Genomic DNA, 22,319 nt, shown 5'->3' with positions numbered 1-22,319 from the left:
AGTTAGACTTGGCAGAAGAATCTGGTATCCTACTTCGTTCGTCTAATGAGTTGATGGCTAAGCATGTTGGAGGAAGGGAATCTCTTGGTTGTGCAAAGGTTGATCAAAAGAACTATCTTGTGTCTAAAAGGCAAAGAAAAATGGTGTATGGTGAAGCAGGAAGCTTGTTGAGATATTTTCAAAGTAAAACAGTTGTAATGGAAGCATGTATTGGCATGCAATCTCATTTTCCAACCAAGGCACTCTTACTTTTGTCTTAGCATCAAAACATGATATAAAACAGAAACAAAGCAATGTAAAATGCTTATAAAAAACAACGTCATCTTAAAGGCAGATAGGAGGGGCGGGAAAGGCAGCAGAAAAAGTCCGCAAAATTGGACTTTAAAGATGCTTTGGAGTTGTTGGTGAGGTGGCAAAATCTAGAGCGTTAAAATAACTAAACATGAAATCAATGGCTAGAAAAATAGGAAGGGATGGAAAGTGGGAGGGGAGACAATCTTGGTCCATAAATAATTCACCCAACACTCTATGTGTGTCTCTTTTGTCCACTCATCCTAAAAAGCAAGGGAACTGAATATTTCAAGTGATGTTGATGCACAAAATCAGCGAGGACTTTGGTACAACAGAAAGTGCTAAGTTTGTGACCTTCGCTAGATTGCTCTAGTCACTAGTATGGATAAGTATTTAAATTGATAGAGATAGGGAAGCAAACACAAGATGTACGTGGTTCACCCAGATTGGCTACGTCCACGAATGAGAGGAGTTCTCATTAATTGTGAAGGGTTTACACAAATACATAGGTTCAAGCTCTCCTTTAGTGAGTACAAGTGAATGATTTAGTACAAATGACATTAGGAAATATTGTGAGAGAATGATCTCTATTTATAAAAGAGAGTTTCTAGTTTAATTCTGACATTGACACGTGTCGTGTTGTGATTGGCTTCTGATGTTGACATGTGTCATGTTGTGATTGGCTTCTGATGTTAACACGTGTCGCGCTATGATTGGCTTTTGATGTCGACATGTGTCGCGCTGTGATTGGCCTCCTGGTTGGAGGAAAACTCTTCTAGGTCCTTGACGGTATAACGTTGACCGGTGCTCAGTAGTTTCGGGATTGGTCAAGTATGGTACAAACAAGTGAGAATCTTCAAATCACATTTGTTCATCATACATCGTGCAGTCAGAAATCATTGCAAATTTTTTTTATTTAAAATGAAATATAAACAGTACTTGACAAAAACTGACCGCACGATGTACGATAAACGGATGTGATTTGAGAATTCTCGAGATCCTCACAAAAAGAATTCGGCGAGGATCCTCTCTCTATTTCCCTAACACTCTGTGTGTCTCTCTCATCGACTCATCCCAAAAAAACAAGGAAATTGCTAGCCAGACTGGCTAGCAAAACAAGTCTAGCAAGACCCGTTAGACAAGTTTTATTTTCATCCCTTTTTCGATACTGCTAGCAAAGCAAATCCAGCGAGACTCACTAACACGTGTTATTTTCATCCCTTCTTCAACGGACAAGGATTGTCTGCCCTTCCACTTCCGGTGCCCTCCTGTTTTGTGTGGTCACGATTAAGTCACGTTAACATTTAATATTGTTTTTTTATAGAAATAATAAGACAAAAATAAATAGTAATATAAAATATTGATGCGGCTTAACTGTGACCACACAAATAGAAAAGCACAAGAGAGCACCGAAAATGGAAGGGCAGATAATCTATATAATCTATGTCCTTCAATGCGGCTAGCAAAGCAAGTCTAGCAAGACTCGAATGGGTCTAAGTCTTCAATACAAGTTGGGACCCATTTCATTTGAAAACGAAAAATAAAATAAAAATGTTTATGAAAAACTTGAATGAGTCGAAGACTTCATTACAAGCTGGAACCCACTTCTTTAGAAAACAAGAAATAAAATAAAAATGTTTATGAAAACTTGAATGAGTCGAAGACTTCATTACAAGCTGGAACCCACTTCTTAGAAAACAAAAAAACAAAATAAAATGGTCATCGTAAACCCACTTCTTACTCATTTTACCCTTTAAACTTCGGATGCAAACTGTATGCCCTCTTATTTACATGGTCTTTCCATCCTCTCTTATTTGTACGATCATGGTTAAATCACATAAATATTTTATATTTTTATTTTTTTTTATCTTATTATCTCTATAAAAAAATTAATATAAAATGTTGACGTGGCTTAACTGTGATCGCACAAAATAGGAGAGGATGAGAAGGGTACCCAAATAGGAGGGCAGACAATTTACTTCCTTAAACTTCAACATTTGAGTTTAACTCAGTGTTTAAGCTCATAGTTATGATTACATTTATATTAAATGAAAAAAAGAAGAAGAAAGAATTAACATTGTAAATCAATTAAGTTAGATGTTAGCACTCTTGAAAAGAATTATGATCACAATATCAAGTATAGTTTCACCAGGACTATGCTCGACTTCTTATAAACTCAACAAGAAAAAAGCATCATGATTTATCATACCATATGTAAATGTTCTTGTGTATTTAATTAAAAACGACACAAATAAATATTGGCATATTACTTTTGTTAAAAAAAAAAAGGGCAAAAGACTGTTTACTACCCTCGAGTTTCGTGGTTTTCAACATTTGGTACATGAAGTTTTTTTTGTCCTAAAGTCATACCTAAAATGTTAATTTTGGGACAGTCTCATACATCCGTTGGTCTGGGCGTTAACTGATGATGTGGTGCCCATATGGACAATGACTAGACGCCACATGTCATTAAGGGTCCACGTGAAAATTAAAAATTTAATAAAAAAATTTTGGCTTCCTCCCTTATCCTGCCATTATCTCCCTGCACCAACCCACCAAACCCTTTGTCCTCTTCTCTCCATTTTCTCCACCGCACTTGCATAAGCATCAAAAGCCTTAACGCAATCCGGATACTCCATATCTAAAAAATTACCAAGCAAAACCGCCAAAACCTCCATTCTCTCCATATCAAAACGCAAGAGGAACCGGTTCCACAAACCTCAACTTGGGCTTCGAGAATGCCGATCGGGAAAACGAAGCTCGTCGGGAAGTGGGTTCGGCTGGGATTTTCGACAGCTTCCCCGGCGGCGGCGAGGGACTCGACTTTGGGATTTTTGGAAAAGCAAAGTCGAAGACCCTGAGGCTCTGATGCTCTGTTAGTTGCAGAGAATGGTGCGGCAGAAATCGTGCGACTGCCAACCCTTCTCTCTCATCTCCTCTCTCTCCCCCCTCTCTCCCCGCTCTCCCCTCTGTGTTTCATAACATTAGACTCTCTCTCCTCTTCCTTTCGGAGAGACATACAAATACTCCCTGGCGCGGCCCCTCCTTCGATTTTTCCTTTAATATTTTTTTCAATTTTTTATTTCTGAATCTCACCCATTCGAACCTAGCTGCAACAGTACAAAGTTCTCAACTTTTCCCCATCCGAGCTGCTATTTAGGTAAATTTTCAGAGCTCCCCCAATTTGAATTTTCAATTCAAAATTTCAATTTCTAGGGTTCATTTCGATTTGGGGTTGTTTGGAATCTGTGCTTTCTTTGGTATTTTTGGTTATTCCATCGTCGGTTATGGCCTTCTGAGATGAAAAGGCCATGGGCGTCCATGGCTGCTGCCGTGTTTGCTTAGTGTGAGAGGCTAATTTGCTTTTGGGTTTGTGTTTCTCTTGCTAATTTTGGATATGTTTGGATTTTGTTTTGCTGGGTTTGTCATTCTTTAAATTTCTGTAAATTTTGTATGAAGAATTGAACATTTGTGCCTGTCTAGGGTTTAGGTTTCGGCTGAAATGTTAATATCTAGGTTGAGATTTAGAAAAAAATTTGGGTTTTGAGCTGTGTGATTGGATTTTTTGAGAGAGAGAGAGAGAGAGAGAGAGAGAGAGATTTTGTAGGATTTTATGGAAAATGAGTGTGTGAGAACCGATCCAACAACCTCTGCAAATGACCCAATTTCGTGAAAATTTGCTCCGGCTTCATCTCCCTCAATGGTGTTGCATACACGATCTCGTCACCGAGCACCGGGCATTTGACAGTGGATTGGGAGGAGAGGAGAAGAGGGTTTGACGGATTGGTGTAGAGGAGAGAATGGAGGGATAAGGGAGGAAGGGAAGCTCAAGGGTGAGGTACAAGAAGACCAAATTTTTTTTTTTTTAATTTTTAATTTCCACGTGTTCTCCTTAATGACATGTGGCGTCCAGTCATTGTCCACATGAGCGCCACATCATCAGTTAACAGAAAAGTTAACAGCCAGACTAACGGATGTATGAGACTGTCCCAAAATTAACACTTTAGGTATGACTCTGGGATGAAAAAAACTTGATATACTAAATGTTGAAAACCAAAAAACTTCAGGGTAATAAATAGAGTTTAACCCAAAAAAAAAATATTGATATATTTGTTGAAATGTCCCACATCGACCGTATCAATGAGAAAATAAGAGTTTAAATATCATAACCTCACTCCAACTAATACTGATGCCTTTTGTAATAAAACTCCACACCTGACGAATTATACAGGTGATAATTATTAAATTGGGGACAATATCGGTGTTGTTGGAAGTGGGCCGTATGACCCATCGTCTCTCTGATAATTCTACAATATTACTTAGAGGGTGTGATATATCCACACATTTTTTTTTTACTTTTCACACACTTTTTTTTTACTTCCCACATACTTCTTATTAATTTTTGTCTATTGATAATTTGCCCCATCACAGTTCACATATGAGATTGACCAAGCTCCAGCTTCGCTGCAATTTTTCTTTTCGATCTAGAATGAGTTGCAACTTTAGTAAGTGAACAATTTTTCTTTTCGATCTAGAATGAGCTGCAATTTTGGCAAGTGGATCAAGATAGAAGGAGAACGGATAGGCATTGAAAGTATCATGTCAAATCTCACTCTACGTTTGCCGTTTAAGCTCATCATGACAATTTCTATTTTATTTTTTCTAAGAAGTGGGTCCCAGTTTGTGATGAAATCTTTGATCCACTTGATTTTTGCATTGAAGGCTTTTATTCTAAATTTGTTATTCTAATGCAACGTGTCTAGCAAGCAAGACTTGTGTTTGCTGTAGGTGGTCCTTATATGACGATGTGAGTTCAGACCTATCGGTGACAAATCTAATATCTAATTAAAAAAAAATCTATTGTTAAAAAAAAAAAAAAAAAAAAAAGCAAGACTTCTCCGGCTAGCAATTCCCAAAAGGAAACCAATTCAAATCATTTCCATCACAATTTGCCTCGATGTTTATCGAGATATAATTTACACACTCATTCCATCACAATTACCTGCTGACCCTACGCACCATGTAAGCTTAGAAATTTTTAGAACCAACACACTAGAAAAATAATAATAATAATAATAATAATTCACTAGCTAGAAATTCGAAAAAAAAATGCATGATATTAAGAATAAGGGAACTTTAATGAAAATGGCTTGGACCAACAAATATTTAATAAAACAATCATCCCAAAACGTTATTTAACAAAAATGACTCAAAGTTTAATAAAAAATAATCCAAAACTATTGTCTACAGGCCAAACTTACAAGCTCAACCCACTACAAATCTACACTTCCGTAAATACCCCTAAATAATTTGATATTTCCTGACTCTTCACCAACCTCAAACCAGCACGAAACCACAATAATAACTCCTTGTCTTCCTATCAAATCGAATTCCCCCATTTCAAAAATCACCAAATCAAAGTTCAAATCAAAGTTCAAAAAGGAGGCATTCATCGGATCAAAGCTGCCGAAACAAGTTCAAAAGAAGTTAAATGGCAGAAACTCCGTTGAAACAAACTGACGAAAAAGCAGTGCAAAATGTACCAAAACCTCTGTCGGAACAAACCAACGAAAAAGATGTGGAAAACGTACTAGAACCTTCGTGTGAACAAACTAGAGAAAAAGAAGTGCAAAACACACCAGAACCACTGTCCAAGCAAATCAAAGAAAAACTAACAATGTTTCTGAAAGAAAAAAAAACTAACACTGTCTCTGGAAAAAAAATCAGATACAATGTTCGTGTAAAAACTAACATTGTTTCTGGAAAACTAAAACTGTTTATGGAAAAAAAAATCAGAACCACCGTTGGAACAAACCGGCGAAAAACTAACATTGTTTCTGGAAAAAAAAAAAAGAACTAACACTGTCTCTAGAAAAAAAAACAAAATATAAAATTGTTTCTGAAAAAAAAAATAACACTGTTTCTGGAAAAAAACTAACGCTGTCTCTGGAAAAAAAAAACCCAAATATAAAATTGTTTCTGGAAAAATACTAACACTGTCTCTGGAAAAAAAAAGAACCAAAACATAAAACTGTTTCTGGAAAAACCAAAACATAACACTGTTTCTAGAAAAATAATCTGATACAGTGTTTGTTTGTAGTTTGTGTACAAACAAACACTGTATTTGGAAAGAAAAAAAACCAAAGTATAATATTGTTTCTGGAAAACAAAAAAATAACATTGTTTCTGGAAAAAAAAAATATTGGCAAAACTGTATCTCGAAAAAAAATACATTGTATCTGAAAAAAAAAACTGAACAAAAAGCTAACAGATATCAAATTTATTTTCTGGAGAAACAAACGATGAACTCCACTGAAGAAGAAAAATTGAAAAACAATATCTCGAATACATTATGAAAAATTCAAAGGTTAATAATCAGATGAATGAGGAGGGAAAGGCAAAAATTCACCCTTGGCTTTTTTGCCGATGTAGGTGAAAGTGCGGACCTTTTGCTCATCTTTACAAAGAAGAGAGAGAGAGAGAGAGAGAGAGAGAGAGAGAGAGAGAGAGAGAGAGAGAGAGAGAGACATTTTGGGAGGGAGGGAGAGAGAGTGACAAAATCATACCGTTTTGCTTGTAAGAGATCGTTTCCGATTTTCACAGAGATTGAGACTGCTCAAAATTAGGTTTGGGGTCAAAGCTATGGTTTTTACATAGTGATAGAAATGGAGTTGCTATGCGAGATTAGAAAGAAAAATGGAAGGTTTTGAATGTCAGGAAAAAATGGGGGAGAGAATATGAGAGAGATCCATAATGAAGGGAGACTAACGGACAAAAGCTTGCCGTTAGGGATAAAATCGTAAAATCAATATTTGGCCCATTTTAATTAGTCTAATTTAGTATTGGGCTTTGTCCTAACCATTAAATAAAGTTATTACATGGTTTTTGGTTAAAACTCAAAGTTTTCAAACCTTTTTCATGAGTTTTTCTTAAGAATAAAGCTTGGAGTCAAGTAAATTGACCAACGACTGTTTTGTTGAGGAACTTCCACAAATCCTTGAGAGTCTTGACAAGGGTACTTGACTTGTAGCTCACAAATGTAGAATTAAATTCTATCTATCTACATATTCGATTCACGCTTCCACATTGCAATATAACTCCATACATCTCTCTGTTCATATTTACATGAAAAACTTAGGTTCTAATCCCTAGTCATGACATTTTCTTAATTGAAATCTTATGTCGTTTAAACTTTTGATTGAAGTTCCTTGAGTTATTTCCACATCAACATTTTAGATTAGTTTATGTATTATAAATAAGAATTTAATTGAGTGTTTAAAACTTTAACTCCTCTATTTCATGCAACTAATTATCATCCTATATTAATTACTTTTTCAATACAATTGAATTCCTAAACTTTTTGTTTATTTTTTTATTCTACCGAAAAAATTAAAATAAGTGGGAAAAAATAATTTGTATTATGTATCCATATATAAGTGAACACTATAATTTTGTATTCAAATTGTGTATCCATGTTTATAATTTTTGGGTGCAATATTTATGTTTTTATTATGTACCCCATATCATTTACCTATATGTTTTTTTTTTTGCTCCATCCATATGTCAATAAATGTTGTACCCACTTATAAACATGGATACATACTATGTGACACACCCCGACCGGAATCGAGGCATGTTGGCCGTCACGTGAGGGTGATGTAACCATGAGCGCAGAGTGGAAGTGATAGTGATATGAAAATGTAAGTAAATAAAAAAAAACCAACTAGCTAACTTACACTAGATATATATATATATATATATATATATATATATATATATATATATATAAGTGCGAGTGGGGGTACTTATGGTGTAGATACACATATTCAGAGTATAGGTAATCTAGATGCAGTCCAACAGGCTAAGTATAAATTATACAAGACTCGAAAGAAATTCCTACATTAATTGAAGTCTATCAGAACCGCCGTAGAGTCCTTATAAATCACCAACACGAACGTCTAACTAGAACCTGAAGGTGCGCAAAACAAAAAACGTGAGTGGGCAAAAATAAAGCTTTTTAAAACCATTTCTTCTCTTTCCAAAAATAATATGTCACATCCCGGCCCAGGCCCCCACCATATCCCGAGCTCGATTCTACCGTAGCACGATATTGTCCGCTTGGGCCAAGGCCACGCCCTCATGATTTTGTTTTTGGGAACTCATACGAGAACTTCCCAGTGGGTCACTCATCCTATGAATGCTCTGGCCCCTTTCTCGCTTAACTTCTGAGTTCCTACGAAACTCGAAGCCAATGAGCTCTCAAAATGCATCATGCTAGGTAGAGATGAGAATATACATATAAGACTTACAGAATCTTCACCCCTGGGTGAAGTGGGATCTTACAATCCACCCTCTTTATGGGCCCAACGTCCTCGTTGGCACACTTCCAGCCAGGGATTGGCTCTGATACCAAATTGTCACATCCCGGCCCGAGCCCCCATCACATCACAGGCTTAACTCTGCCGTAACAAGATATTGTTCGTTTTGGGCCCCGGCCCCGGCCACGCCCTCACGGTTTTGTTTCTGGGAACTCATACGAGAACTTCCCAGTGGGTCACCCATCATGGGAATGCTCTGACCACTTTCTCGCTTAACTTCAGAGTTCTTACGGAACTCGAAGCTAGTGAGCTCCCAAAAGCCTCGTGCTAGGTAGATATGAGAATATACATATAAGACTTACAGGATCTTCACCCCTGGGCGATGTGGGATCTTACATAATAACTACTCACCGTAAAACCCATATAATTTCCCAGAAAATAGTAATACATACGTATGTAGAAATCATGCTCAAGGGTAGTGAAAACCAAGTATATGCCATGTCAAGTATCTCAGCAATGAAATGAGTAAGCCAAGTGAAATAAATCAATGTAAATTGATATATCAGACAGAGTCACTTAACGTGACCTGTACGGCTGAGTTTATAGCTCATCTACCAATTCTTGCATACGAGTCGGAACCATCTAATGTGGTATGTACGACAAGCTAGGTGTAAATAAATACGCTAAAGTGTTACGATCACGTGAAGGCTATGCAAAGAATCGCAAGTCACATACGAGTCGGAACCACCTAATGTGGTATGTACAACATGATGGCACATGCCTTTGATCCAAGGTAAGCATGTGGTGCGGGAGGTGAACGATCACGTGAAGGCTAGGCACTGGCCTCGGGCGAAGCACTAACACTAGGGTGCAGGATAATTAGCATTAAATGCATCTAAACATAACCATACACACTGCAATCACTATCATCAATATGCACTCACCTAAAGCTTACCTAGGCATCCGCAGCGTCATGCAATAATATGCATATCTATACTAATGCATATACTAAAATGTAATGCAATTGACATGACATTTAAAAACGTAAATCCATTTAAAACAATTTTTGGGAAAATGGAAAACATATATACATATATATAGAAAACCAAAAGCCCACTCACTGGTACGTAGTAGGGTCGTAACCCCCAAGTCTCGCCTGGCTACGATCGTCCTCCACAAACGTCTCACCTATATGTGAAACAACTAATTTAACGTTAATTTTAAGCACATAACCAAAACAGTGTAATAATTTCTCATACGCTACTCAATTGGGGTGTTTGAATATACCATCGTGGCCTACTCAACACCACGAGCATCCCCATATTTTTAGAAAAAATTTCTGATGTCTCACGCGCCGGCCAAGGCACGTGCCTGGCACATTGACGGAATCCCTAACGGCGTTAGGGAATATTCCGTTTAAAAACAAAAGGAGTTACCTGACGCCGTCAGTATATTTCGTCAAAGTTGACGGAATATTCTCTGTCATCTCCGATGGTTTCGCCAGAGCCATCGCCGGCTGTCGTCTGAAAATGCTGGATTTTGGAAAATCTTAAAACCTTAGTTTCTAATTCGTTTTTCAACCAAATTGCACAAATCTTATATAGATTTGAAGCTCTCAACAAGGAGAACATAATTTTACCTATTTGGGGACCTAAAACCTTCAGGAACTGGTCAAAAAATAGCTCAACACAACCGACCAAAATTGGAACTCGACAACCCAAGTATACTGACATTCGAATCACTCCAAAACTAGCCTAGGATCCTATAGAGTCGATTAGGACCCTTTTTTAGGCTTAAAATCTCATGAAATTTCCACGATCACATCAGAGTAACAGAGTACCTCACCGGAGCTTATGGTTCTTCACGATTCTGACATCTTTTCTTTTAACAAAGGGTATGGTTAGGCTCGCAGGCTTGCAAGGAACTCGAATGTGGTCCTTAGAAGTTCTATCTGAGAGGTTTTGATGGTGTTTGAAGATTGGAGAGCTTGTGTCATACGGACGAGAAAGAGAGTTTGAGAAGGAAGGAGAGAGGAGGGTTGCACGTGTGTGTGTGTTTGTGTGGTCACGGGTTGGCCAAAAGAAGAACAAATCTCAGGCCCTAAATGGGCTATAGAATTTAAGGCTTAAGCAATTGAGTCTAAATGAAAATAAAACCAACCCCAATTCCACTTATTCATTCGTAACATTTCCGTTACGAACCCAATTCGGCCCTAACTCGCGTCAACATGCTCGTGACGACGTGTACACTTTAATTATGTCAACGAGAAAAATAATTTAAAACTATATACGTACATCCACATCACTAAGCCTCGAGGGCATTATCGTCACTTTACATACTCGAGGATAAATAAATATATAATTTGGGACGGGTCGTCACACTATGAGTTCATGTGAGGTTTACCCATATGTTTTTATTTCAGTCATAGAATAAACCTCATATGTATAGGTTTATTAGAAGAATGTACCCATGTTATATAGTACATGTTTGTAAGAGAATTTACCCAATGTTTTGTAGTACATTATTTTTTCGTTAAATTGATGAATCTACCCACAAGGTCAGTATTGATGTACCCAATGTTTTGTAGTGCATTATTCCTCAAGGTTCTGGGTTTTAAGGCTGGTATTGATGATTGTGAAGATTATTATGATAAAGATTTTTAAGAGTTTAATCTGTCCTTAATATTTAAATCACAAATTATGAGTTTTTAATTCTATAAATATAGGTAACTGCAATACAAAAAAATTTTAAATTAAAAAAATAACATACATTAATACTAACTTACGGAGGTGTACATAATTCAAAAACTTTGATTAAACATTGAAAACTAATAAGATTTTAATTAAAGAATATATAAATATATATATATATATATATATATATCTTCAAGGCTTCAAGTCCAACAAAGTAACCCTCTCTCTCCGTGAGTGGAGTTTTTGACTATTAGCACTCTCACATGGATCTCTCTGGACTATATATATATATCTTCAAGGTTTCAAGTCCAACAAAGTAACCCTCTCTCTCCGTGAGTGGAGTTTTTGCCTATTAGCACTCTCACATGGCTCTCTCTGGACTACTTCTTCCCATTTCATCAATCATCATCTTCATCTTCCTTGCATACAAACTCTACCAACGGCTCAGGTTCAAGCTCCCGCCAGGTCCACGTCCATGGCCCGTCGTCGGAAACCTCTACCAGATAACGCCGGTGAGGTTCCGCTGCTACAACGAGTGGGCTCAGAAATACGGACCCATCATTTCAGTGTGGATTGGATCAACACTGAGCGTCGTAGTGAACAACACAGAGCTTGCAAAGGAAGTGCTCAAGGAGAATGACCAGAAACTGGCTGACAGGCACAGGAACAGATCAACCGCAAAGCTCAGCAGGGACGGCCAGGATCTTATTTGGGCTGACTATGGGCCCCACTATGTTAAGGTGAGGAAGGTGTGCACTCTTGAGCTTTTCTCTGCAAAGAGGCTCGAGGATCTGAGACCCATTAGAGAAGATGAGGTCACTGCTATGGTGGAGTCCGTCTTCAACCACTGCACCAAGCCTGGTATGTATTTCTCTTAACTTTTTAACTTTTTATGAAATAGTTAATTGAAATTAAGTATAATCTTCTTAAGAAAAGTAAATATTTACTAAAATAAATTGGAGAAAATTGCAAATCAACCAACAAATAGATAGGCTTATTATACTAGCACCCCACAAATTATTGAATAAATCTCACATACTTAATATACCCCACATTTACTTTTTCAATTAAAAAATATCTTAATACACCTCACTTCATTCCCCATAATACCTTCACACCCCACATTCTTAGTATACACCTTATATTTTCCACATACACCCCCACATTTCTCAAATCTTATAACACTCATTTTTTATTTTGCCAAATGATTTCAAACTATCTGAACGTTAGTTTGCCGAATGATTTCAAAAAATGTTTAGGTTCATTTGAATGTTTTTCACTAACAATAATAATGATTTCCAAGCTTTCGAAACACCGATTTCGTGTTCCATTCGTCAAAAATTATTTTTCTCAATCAACATGTTTGTAGTTTCATTGCTTAGGGTTTTATTCAACAATGGAGAATGGGAGAGGTTTTGATAGTTGAAATAGATAAATAATACGTGGGTGTATTTATAAAATTTTTATTATTTTTTAAACCTAATAAAGTCAAAATTGTCATAACATAGTAGAGTAAATAAGTCATTAATATTAAATTTTAATGTGGGTTGCATTCAACATTTTGTGGGGTGCTAATACAAAAAGCCATAGATAAACCCATGATTAAGGAGGAGAAGAAGTATGACACGTGGCGTCTCATGTCAATATGTGTTTAATTTTTATTCATGTGTTCTTATATTATTGACACAATACGTTACTATAATAATATATTCGTATTATAAAGTTGTTCTCCTGAATCGGCCATCAAAACTACACATACCACACCTGTGACGGAAATTTGGCATAATACAAAAGATTTTACCGAAAACATTTTAAAAACATAGAAAAGATGGGTATTAATGGAAGATTGATAGCATTGAAGATTGGTCGCTTTGGATAGCATTGAAGATTGGCCTTGGAAGGGGGGTATTAATGGATCACTAGTGAACAGTGTTCTAAAAAACGGCCTAGGCGGCCGCCTAGGCGCTGGGCGCCTAGCAACCGAGTTGTTTTTGGGCAAATCGGGAGGAAAAATCGGGTTGGGCCTAGGCAACTGCCTAGGCGGGCTAGGCGGCGCCTAGGCGGTCTAGGCGGGCTGGGCGGCTAGGCGGGTTAGGCGGTCCTAGGCGGCCCTAGGCGGTCCTAGGAGGTTTTTTTTATTTTTTATTTTTTATTAATCGCGTGCTTTTTTCTTTTTTGGTTTCATGGTGGTATACTTATGGAAATGGTGTATCTAATTTGCAAATGATGAATTTACTACAAGTTCATCCAATACTTATGGAAATAGTGTACCTAATTTGCATTTTATCATTATTTTATTATCCATACAAGTATAGTTTTTTTTTAGGTGTCAATATGCACTTATTTACAAGATATACAAAAAATTTACCTAAATCCGCCTAGGCCGCCTAGGCGCTAGGCGCTAGCCCGCCGTCCGACTAGCGCCTAGCGTTTTTTAGAACCTTGCTAGTGAATGATAACATTGATCACTGTATAGCAAAGCTTGAATGAGGATTCTTACCGGATCCATTGTACATCGTACGGTAAAAAATTATTATAAATTTTTTTATTTAAAATTGAATATAAATAGTACGTGACAAAAACTGATCGCTTAATTTACTACGAACGGACGTGATTAGATGATTTCCAAGATTCTCACAAAGAGGATGAGGAAAGGATCCTCATTCACAAAGCTTGGCTTCTCAGTACTTTTACTTTTGACATCTCAATTAATACTTATCTAGTTTGATTTGAGAGCCCTCCCGACTTATTCAGAATGTGATCTTTCAAAACTTGTTATCTTTTTAAGTTCTTATTATTTAAAAAAAATAAAAAAAACAGAAGAAGAATATGTTTGGGTAAATGCACTTGCAAACTCGTCCTTGTACCAGTTAAGTGATTGTTGTTAACAATTTACACACCATTTTACAGAAAACAATGGAAAAAGTTTGACAGTGAGGAAGTATTTGGGAACCGTGGCTTTCAACAACATAACAAGGCTAGCATTTGGGAAACGTTTCATCAACTCAGATGAAATCACAGATGAGCAAGGCAAAGAATTCAGAGCTCTTATTGCCGATGGAGTGAAGAAGAGCGGATCGCTCTCTGTGGCTGAGCACATTTCGTGGTTGCGTTGGGCATGCCCGTTTGACGAAGAGGCGTTTGCTCGACATGAGGCGAACAGAGACAAACTCACCAAGGAAATCATGGACGAACACACTCAGGCACGCTCCAGAGGTGGCGTTGCCAAGAGCCATTTCGTGGATGCATTGTTTACCTTGAAGGACAAGTATGACCTTAGTATGGACACTATTATAGGACTTCTTTGGGTAAGTTGGTGTACATTAATACATCAATGGTTTCCCACTTTGTTGCTTCCTTTTTTATTAGTTAACGGAACTGTTATTAGCAATATGAGATAGTCATCGCGCACACTTCCCTTACATTCGAAACTAATGAAGCGATTTGTTCAGGATATGATGGCTGCCGGTACAGACACCACAGCTATTACAGCTGAATGGGGCATGGCCGAACTGATTAAGAACCCAAGGGTGCAACAAAAGGCTCAAGAGGAGCTAGATAAGGTTATTGGGGTCGACCGGGTCTTGACCGAAAACGATTTCTCAAACCTCCCTTACCTACAATGTGTTGCAAAGGAAGCACTACGTTTGCACCCACCAGCACCACTAATGCTCCCCCACCGAGCCAATGCCGATGTCAAGATTGGTGGCTACGACGTCCCCAAGGGTTCGATCGTTCATGTCAATATTTGGGCTATAGCACGTGACCCGGCTGTCTGGAAAAGCCCAAATGCATTTCGTCCTGAAAGGTTCCTGGAAGAAGACTTTGACATCAAAGGCCATGACTTCAGACTACTTCCATTTGGATCAGGCAGGCGAGTATGCCCTGGAGCCCAACTCGGTATCAACTTGGTGGCCTCCATGTTGGGTCATCTGTTGCACCATTTCAGTTGGGCTCCGCCCCAAGGAGTGAACCCAGAGGAGATTGACATGTCCGAAAATCCAGGGACGGTCACTTACATGGCAACCCCAGTAGAAGTTGTGCCTACTCCAAGGCTGCCATCACACTTGTACAAGCGTGTGGAGGCGACTATGTAATTTTCAGTGTCTTTCGTATTGTGAATCAACTTGTTTGCACAACCCTTCCCTTTCGGGACAATAAAGTTCAAGTATGTGTTTGATAGTAATAAGACACTTCCCTTCCCTTGGTTGTGGAAGCGAGGCGATTCCGTTGCCGCTGGACATTCCGAAGAAGCTGTTGTTGAATGGTTTTCGAAGATTTTGAGGTAATGGTCCGAACTCCGGTCACTGCATCTAGGGAACAAGGTGTGAATTTGTTAGATAAAAAGGTGCATGGCTAAAGTGTTTTATATATACTTGCTGGAAAAGTTATGCTTCAATGTATTTGTAACAGTTTGAAGCCATTCCATGACAATTTAACAATATTGTTAGTTGAATATTCTTGGGATTTTAAAAGTTCCAAGAATTTAGCCTAAGTTCCATAAATACTCTCTTCTAAAGCATTTTAAAAAATCGAGTCTAAAATGCTTTGGGCCTTTTGAAAATCTCTCGTCCAAACATAACATTACGGATCAATAAACAGAAGCTCTTAAAACGAATATTTGATCATGCATGAATTCTGAGCTAGCTACAATCAAATCTATGAACTTAGAAATTGGTCGTGCAAAATCTGGAGATAAAACGGGAGGGTGATGCAAAGGAAACACTTTCATAAGTAACTCTAATGTAAAATTCAACAAGTATTGATTAGTAAAAAATAACTAGGGTACAATGGCCATAAACCCGTACCTTAGACTATTCAAAGAGGAAGGAGAATTGTCTTTGCTTTCCTGTAGTCCTTACGGCTCAATTTGATAACTATTTTAGTTTTCATTTCTTTCGAAAATTGAAATTGAAAAATTGAAAACTCGCCAGGTAATTTTTAATTTGTTAGTTTTTAATTTTGGTTTTTAGTATTGAAAATTAAAGGTAGTTACCAAATCAGTTTTCATTTTTAAGCGAAATAGTTATCAAACGTCCTTGATAATTAACATTAGTTAGTCAAAAACCAAATTGGACTTTGCTTTCCGACATCAATTTAAATTGATCTTTTCTTGGCCTTTGGACTGGAGAAAATTGGAAGTCCAGGAAGATGAAAATCATTACTAGTAATAGCTAGAAAATATATTCACAGTTAATTTCTGCATGTATAAATTAAAACCCCCATAACTTCACTCTTCCTCATTAGCTAGTCTCCCTTTAATTAAGGCTAAATATTTACATATATTTTTCAGAAAAATGGCAGGTTTATTTGACAAGCAGGCAGAAGATTACTTGGTAGCAAGGCCAACTTACCCCAAGGAATGGTACTCCATGCTGGCGGCTCTCACACCAAAACACTCTTTAGCTTGGGATGTCGGCACCGGCAATGGCCAAGCTGCTTTCTCTGTTAGTACTCCTCTTAATTTCCGAAAATTCCACGATGCACTGGTGTATTGGACGACTAGATTATGACAGTCTCAATTCAAATACCGATGAATCACATACAACTGTGTATTGTAGAAAATAAGAGTACTAATTTGTGCTGTTTTTTTTTTACTTTGTGCAGCTTGGAGAGCATTATGAGCAAGTAATAGGAAGTGATATAAGTGAATCCCAACTGAAGAGTGCACTCCAACATCCTCGAGTTCGTTACGTTCACACTCCGGTGACCATGTCCGATGACGAGTTGGTTGACCTAATAGGGGGCGAAAACTCAGTTGATTTAGTGACCGTGGCAGAGGCCGTGCACTGGTTTGACCTCCCAAAGTTCTACTCGCTCGTCAAGAGCATTTTGTGTAAGCCTTAATTAGTTCAGAAATTTCTTTAAGGAAATAAGACATAATCATGTGTGTAGTGATTCCGGTTTTAACATAAGAATAGGTGGTTTAAACTTAGGTCACCATCGCATTCGTTATAACTTTGAATCACTTACACTAATTAAAGGTTTAATTCGAAAGACACCTTTATTGTATGCATGATTATATCGGTATGCTTGTGATAATTATAAAGAGAGAATTATTGTAATATCATTTACCATATTATTGAAATTGGGAAGGATTGTTAGAGATTTCAATAATAATAATTATTATTATTATTAATATATAATATTTATGAATATATAAATATATAAATATATATGACCTAGTGCTGGTGCCATCCGCAGCATGCATGCGGCAATATGTATTCAAAGGTTGGATTTAATTCAACCTTGTACCTTTTGGTTGAATTACAACTTTTGGTTAAAAGATATGATGTTTACTCAAATTGTATGAGTAGAATTAAAGGATATAATTAGTCAATATTTATTTTCTGAAAATTCTAAATAGAACACATGTCTTTTGGGTCAACACTGTTAGAGATTTCAATAATAATAATAATTATTATTATTAATATATATATATATATTAATATATAATATTTATGAATATATAAATATATAAATATATATGACCTAGTGCTGGTGCCATCCGCAGCATGCATGCGGCAATATGTATTCAAAGGTTGGATTTAATTCAACCTTGTACCTTTTGGTTGAATTACAACTTTTGGTTAAAAGATATGATGTTTACTCAAATTGTATGAGTAGAATCAAAAGGATATAATTAGTCAATATTTATTTTCTGAAAATTCTAAATAGAACACATGTCTTTTGGGTCAACACTATTAAGAAGAGTTGTGTGTCTTCAACTAAAATGAAATGGCTCGATGAACGGGTACTTTGATGTCTATAAATACATGTTGTGGTATAATGTTTCATACACAATTCATTCAGAAATTTGTTGTCTACATAATTTCTTTGCTCTCTTTTCTCTACGCATCACATTCATACAATTTCTTTCTAGTTATTTCTAAGGGAATATAATTCGGTTTTGCTAATCGAATATTCCATACTTTGTTGTATCCTGGAAGTGATTTGCCAAGAACCCTTTAGCAAACTCATTCGAGTGGGGGCAAATAACACTTTAAGGAAACGATTCAAATCGTACCTCAAAGTCATTATTCGGATTATTCTCCATAAATCTACATTTAATCTAACAATCTTAAAGTGTTATGTTCGTTATGGATAACAAATCTGATAACATGGCTTTGAAGATTATCAATCAAGATGTCTACAAGTTAGACAAATTTGATGGATCAAATTTCACCCGATGGAAGGACAAGATGCGTTTCATGCTTACTGTTCTAAATGTCATATATGTGTTGGACCCGAAATTAGCGCCTATTCGTGAACCAAGTGACAAAGACTCGGACAATATAGTTGCCTATCGAAAGAAGCGTGAAGAAGATGAATTCGTATGTCGAGGACACATCTTGGGCACATTATCTGATCGTTTATATGACCTGTATGCACACATTCAATCTTCAAAGGAAATTTGGGAAGCACTTGAACATAAGTACACAACGGAAAAAAGAGGTACCGATAAATTTTTAATGTTCAAATATTATGAATTCACTATGTTTGATAACAAACCCATCCTAGACCAAGTTCATGAATTATTGGTCTTGGTCTCAAAGCTTCGTGAACTTAAATTAGTTATTCCGGATCCTATGATAGTTGGGGCTATTATGGCAAAATTACCCCAAACATGGAATAACTATAGAAAGAAACTTCTACACATGGTGGAAGATATTAGTTTAGAGAATTTGCAAAAGGGTATTCAAATTGAAGAGGAAACTCGAAATCGTGATAAGAATTTTGCAAATCAAGATTTCTCTAAAGTTCACATTGTCGAAGGAAACAAATATAAAAAGAACTTCAAAGTCAAAATTGACAAAGGGAAGTTTAAGAAGACCAATTCCAACAACAATCAAAAGAATGCAAATGGTGTATGTTACCATTGTGGAAAGTAAGGTCATTACATTCGTGATTGTAGACACAGAAAAGCAAGTGAGGAATATGCCAATAAGACCAATAGCGCAAATATGGTGGATTTTTACAATTGCCAGAGGAGCAATTTCTTGGGCTTCGAAGAAGCAAACATGTATAGCACATTCAACTATGGAATCTGAATTTATAGCATTAGCAGCAGGTAAAGAAGCGGAATGGATTAGAAATTTGTTATTGGAAATAGAGTTGTGGCCACAACCAATGCCATCCATTTCTTTATACTGTGATAGTGAGGCTACTTTGTCTAGAGTATACAATAAGGTATACAATGGAAAATCTAGACATATTAGCTTGAGACATGAATATGTCAAGCAATTAATAACTGATGGAGTTATTAATATTGTTTATGTTAAATCAAGTAATAACTTGGCGGATCCGTTAACGAAAGCACTTTCAAGAGCTTTGGTAGTTAGTACATCTAGTGGAATGGGGCTAAAACCCTTTATTGAAAATTAGCCACCAATAATGGTAACCCGACTTTATCTAGAACATCACTAGTTTAAAAGTTTAATGGGTAATAACAAGTTATTGTTAAGTGGTTGTGCAAGCACTGAAAATTATTATATAGCTCATTCCAGGATGATCAGTGCAAGACTGCTACGTTTAGGAGGATGAGTTTTAACTCTTAATGAGGTTATTTGTAGTTATGTCTATAGTAGCAGGGACATGGGAATGAACCTTACCTATATAAACATAAGAAGTAGTGCCGCTTCTGCCAAGAGTTGGGCTTTCTCTTGTAAATGTTTATGAAACCAGGATGAAGCACAAGGCCATAATAGTGCTTAATTAGTTCAGAAATTTCTTTAAGGAAATAAGACATGATCATGTGTGTAGTGATTCCGGTTTTAACATAAGAATAGGTGGTTTAAACTTAGGTCACCATCGCATTCGTTATAACTTTGAATCACTTACACTAATTAAAGGTTTAATTCGAAAGACACCTTTATTGTATGCATGATTATATCGGTATGCTTGTGATAATTATAAAGAGAGAATTATTGTAATATCATTTACCATATTATTGAAATTGGGAAGGATTGTTAGAGATTTCAATAATAATAATAATAATTATTATTAATATATATATATATTAATATATAATATTTATGAATATATAAATATATAAATATATATGACCTAGTGCTGGTGCCATCCGCAGCATGCATGCGGCAATATGTATTCAAAGGTTGGATTTAATTCAACCTTGTACCTTTTGGTTGAATTACAACTTTTGGTTAAAAGATATGATGTTTACTCAAATTGTATGAGTAGAATTAAAGGATATAATTAGTCAATATTTATTTTCTGAAAATTCTAAATAGAACACATGTCTTTTGGGTCAACACTATTAAGAAGAGTTGTGTGTCTTCAACTAAAATGAAATGGCTCGATGAACGGGTACTTTGATGTCTATAAATACATGTTGTGGTATAATGTTTCATACACAATTCATTCAGAAATTTGTTGTCTACATAATTTCTTTGCTCTCTTTTCTCTACGCATCACATTCATACAATTTCTTTCTAGTTATTTCTAAGGGAATATAATTCGGTTTTGCTAATCGAATATTCCATACTTTGTTGTATCCTGGAAGTGATTTGCCAAGAACCCTTTGGCAAACTCATTCGAGTGGGGGCAAATAACACTTTAAGGAAACGATTCAAATCGTACCTCAAAGTCATTATTCGGATTATTCTCCATAAATCTACATTTAATCTTACATGATTGCGGTTTGGGGCTACAATGATATCGTAACACACCCAGAAATCGAGGGTGTACTGAAGCGTTTTTATGAAGCAAGTAAACCGTTTTGGGACCCGAAGAGAGAGTACTTGTGGGAAGGGTATAGGACACTTCCATTTCCATTTGAGAGTGTTGGTTTGGGTTCTGAAGGGCAGCCTGTGGCACTGGAAATACTAAAGGAAGTGTCATTTGAAGGGGTGTTGAGGATGTTAAGGTCCTCCTCTGCAGTCAATACAGCTAAGGATCAAGGCGTGGATTTGTTATCACAAGAGGTGATTGAAGAGATTCAAAGAGCTTGGGGAAGGCCTAACGTGGTCAGAAATGTTACCTTCAAGGCATTTACGCTTGCCGGAAAAGTTTAGGCTGTTAGGTATTTTTCCCTACAAGATAGATATACAGTCTTTTTTTACTACTCACACATCTCTTGTTAATTTCTGTCCTTTGATTTTCTTCAATTTATCTGATTCAATGGCCGAAAATTAGAAGAGTGTCTGAAAAGTAAAAAGAGTGTGTGGCTATCACGCCCATATATATTTGTATGTATATGTATATTCGTAACACTCATTTGAACTTTGATGACAGAGTGCTCCTTGTAAAAAAACTCTTCATGACAAAAGTCTTATACACTTCTCTAAAACCTATATAAGAATTCACTGAAAATCGATGTATTGAACTCTCTTAAAATCCTTCAAAATCCCAATTGAGTGCACTCGTTAATTTGCTAATTGGTTATCCATTAACTATTATTCCATTACAAAATAGTGAATTATAACACTATAGTCCCACATAACTTCATTCTTTTACATTATATAGTATGCATTTAAGTGAGAGCAGTCAACACGAAATACCATTTTATTAAAACCTACTTTTAAAATAATTAAAAGCACTTTTACATTACCAAAAGTGTTTTTTTTAGTACAACGATATATTTTACACTAAGGAGAGATGATGAGTCGGCTAAGCCACACAATGGGCAACCTAATTTGGTATCAAATTCGTCATCTACGAGATTTGATCTTAAGACCTCTCATTTATAAGCGAAGAGGAATCCATCAGACCATAGTACCGAGTGACCACTAAAACTGCTTCTTAAAAAGGGAAGAAAAATATTGTGGCAATAAGTTTGATATAATTGATGACGTTGGAGGGAGGGAAGCGGTTGAAAAGGCCAGTGAGGAGAGGTTGGTGGCCAACACCAAAAATAAAAGATAATTGTTAAAGAGACTTTGTTAAATTTAGATTTTTTATAGACTTTTTGTTACCTCATATTTTTTGTATAATATTTTATAATATTCGCGCGATAATTGATATTAAACTGTGAGGCGACAAAGAATCTTAAGAAAAA

At 36.5% G+C, this 22,319-nt stretch overlaps 2 protein-coding genes across 2 annotated transcripts; both read left to right on the top strand.

The window, feature by feature from the left end:
* Nucleotides 1–11,496: 11,496 nt before the first annotated feature.
* Nucleotides 11,497–15,807, top strand: LOC103425389 (cytochrome P450 98A2-like). The gene is made up of 3 exons (XM_029094650.2): nucleotides 11,497–12,163; nucleotides 14,213–14,610; nucleotides 14,755–15,807. Exons 1-3 carry the CDS (start codon nucleotides 11,668–11,670, stop codon nucleotides 15,397–15,399), a joined length of 1,539 nt encoding a protein of 512 aa, XP_028950483.1. The 5' UTR covers nucleotides 11,497–11,667; the 3' UTR covers nucleotides 15,400–15,807.
* Nucleotides 15,808–16,449: 642 nt separating this feature from the next.
* On the top strand, nucleotides 16,450–21,553 carry LOC103425371 (uncharacterized). Its single transcript, XM_017329576.3, has 3 exons — nucleotides 16,450–16,749; nucleotides 16,910–17,145; nucleotides 20,946–21,553. The coding sequence occupies exons 1-3, from the start codon at nucleotides 16,600–16,602 to the stop codon at nucleotides 21,334–21,336; spliced, it is 777 nt and encodes a 258-aa protein (XP_017185065.2). The 5' UTR covers nucleotides 16,450–16,599; the 3' UTR covers nucleotides 21,337–21,553.
* Nucleotides 21,554–22,319: the final 766 nt, after the last annotated feature.

This window comes from Malus domestica, chromosome 15 (assembly GCF_042453785.1).
Source record: "Malus domestica chromosome 15, GDT2T_hap1".
Lineage (NCBI taxonomy): Eukaryota > Viridiplantae > Streptophyta > Magnoliopsida > Rosales > Rosaceae > Malus > Malus domestica.
This window is presented reverse-complemented; position numbering and strand designations above follow the sequence as displayed.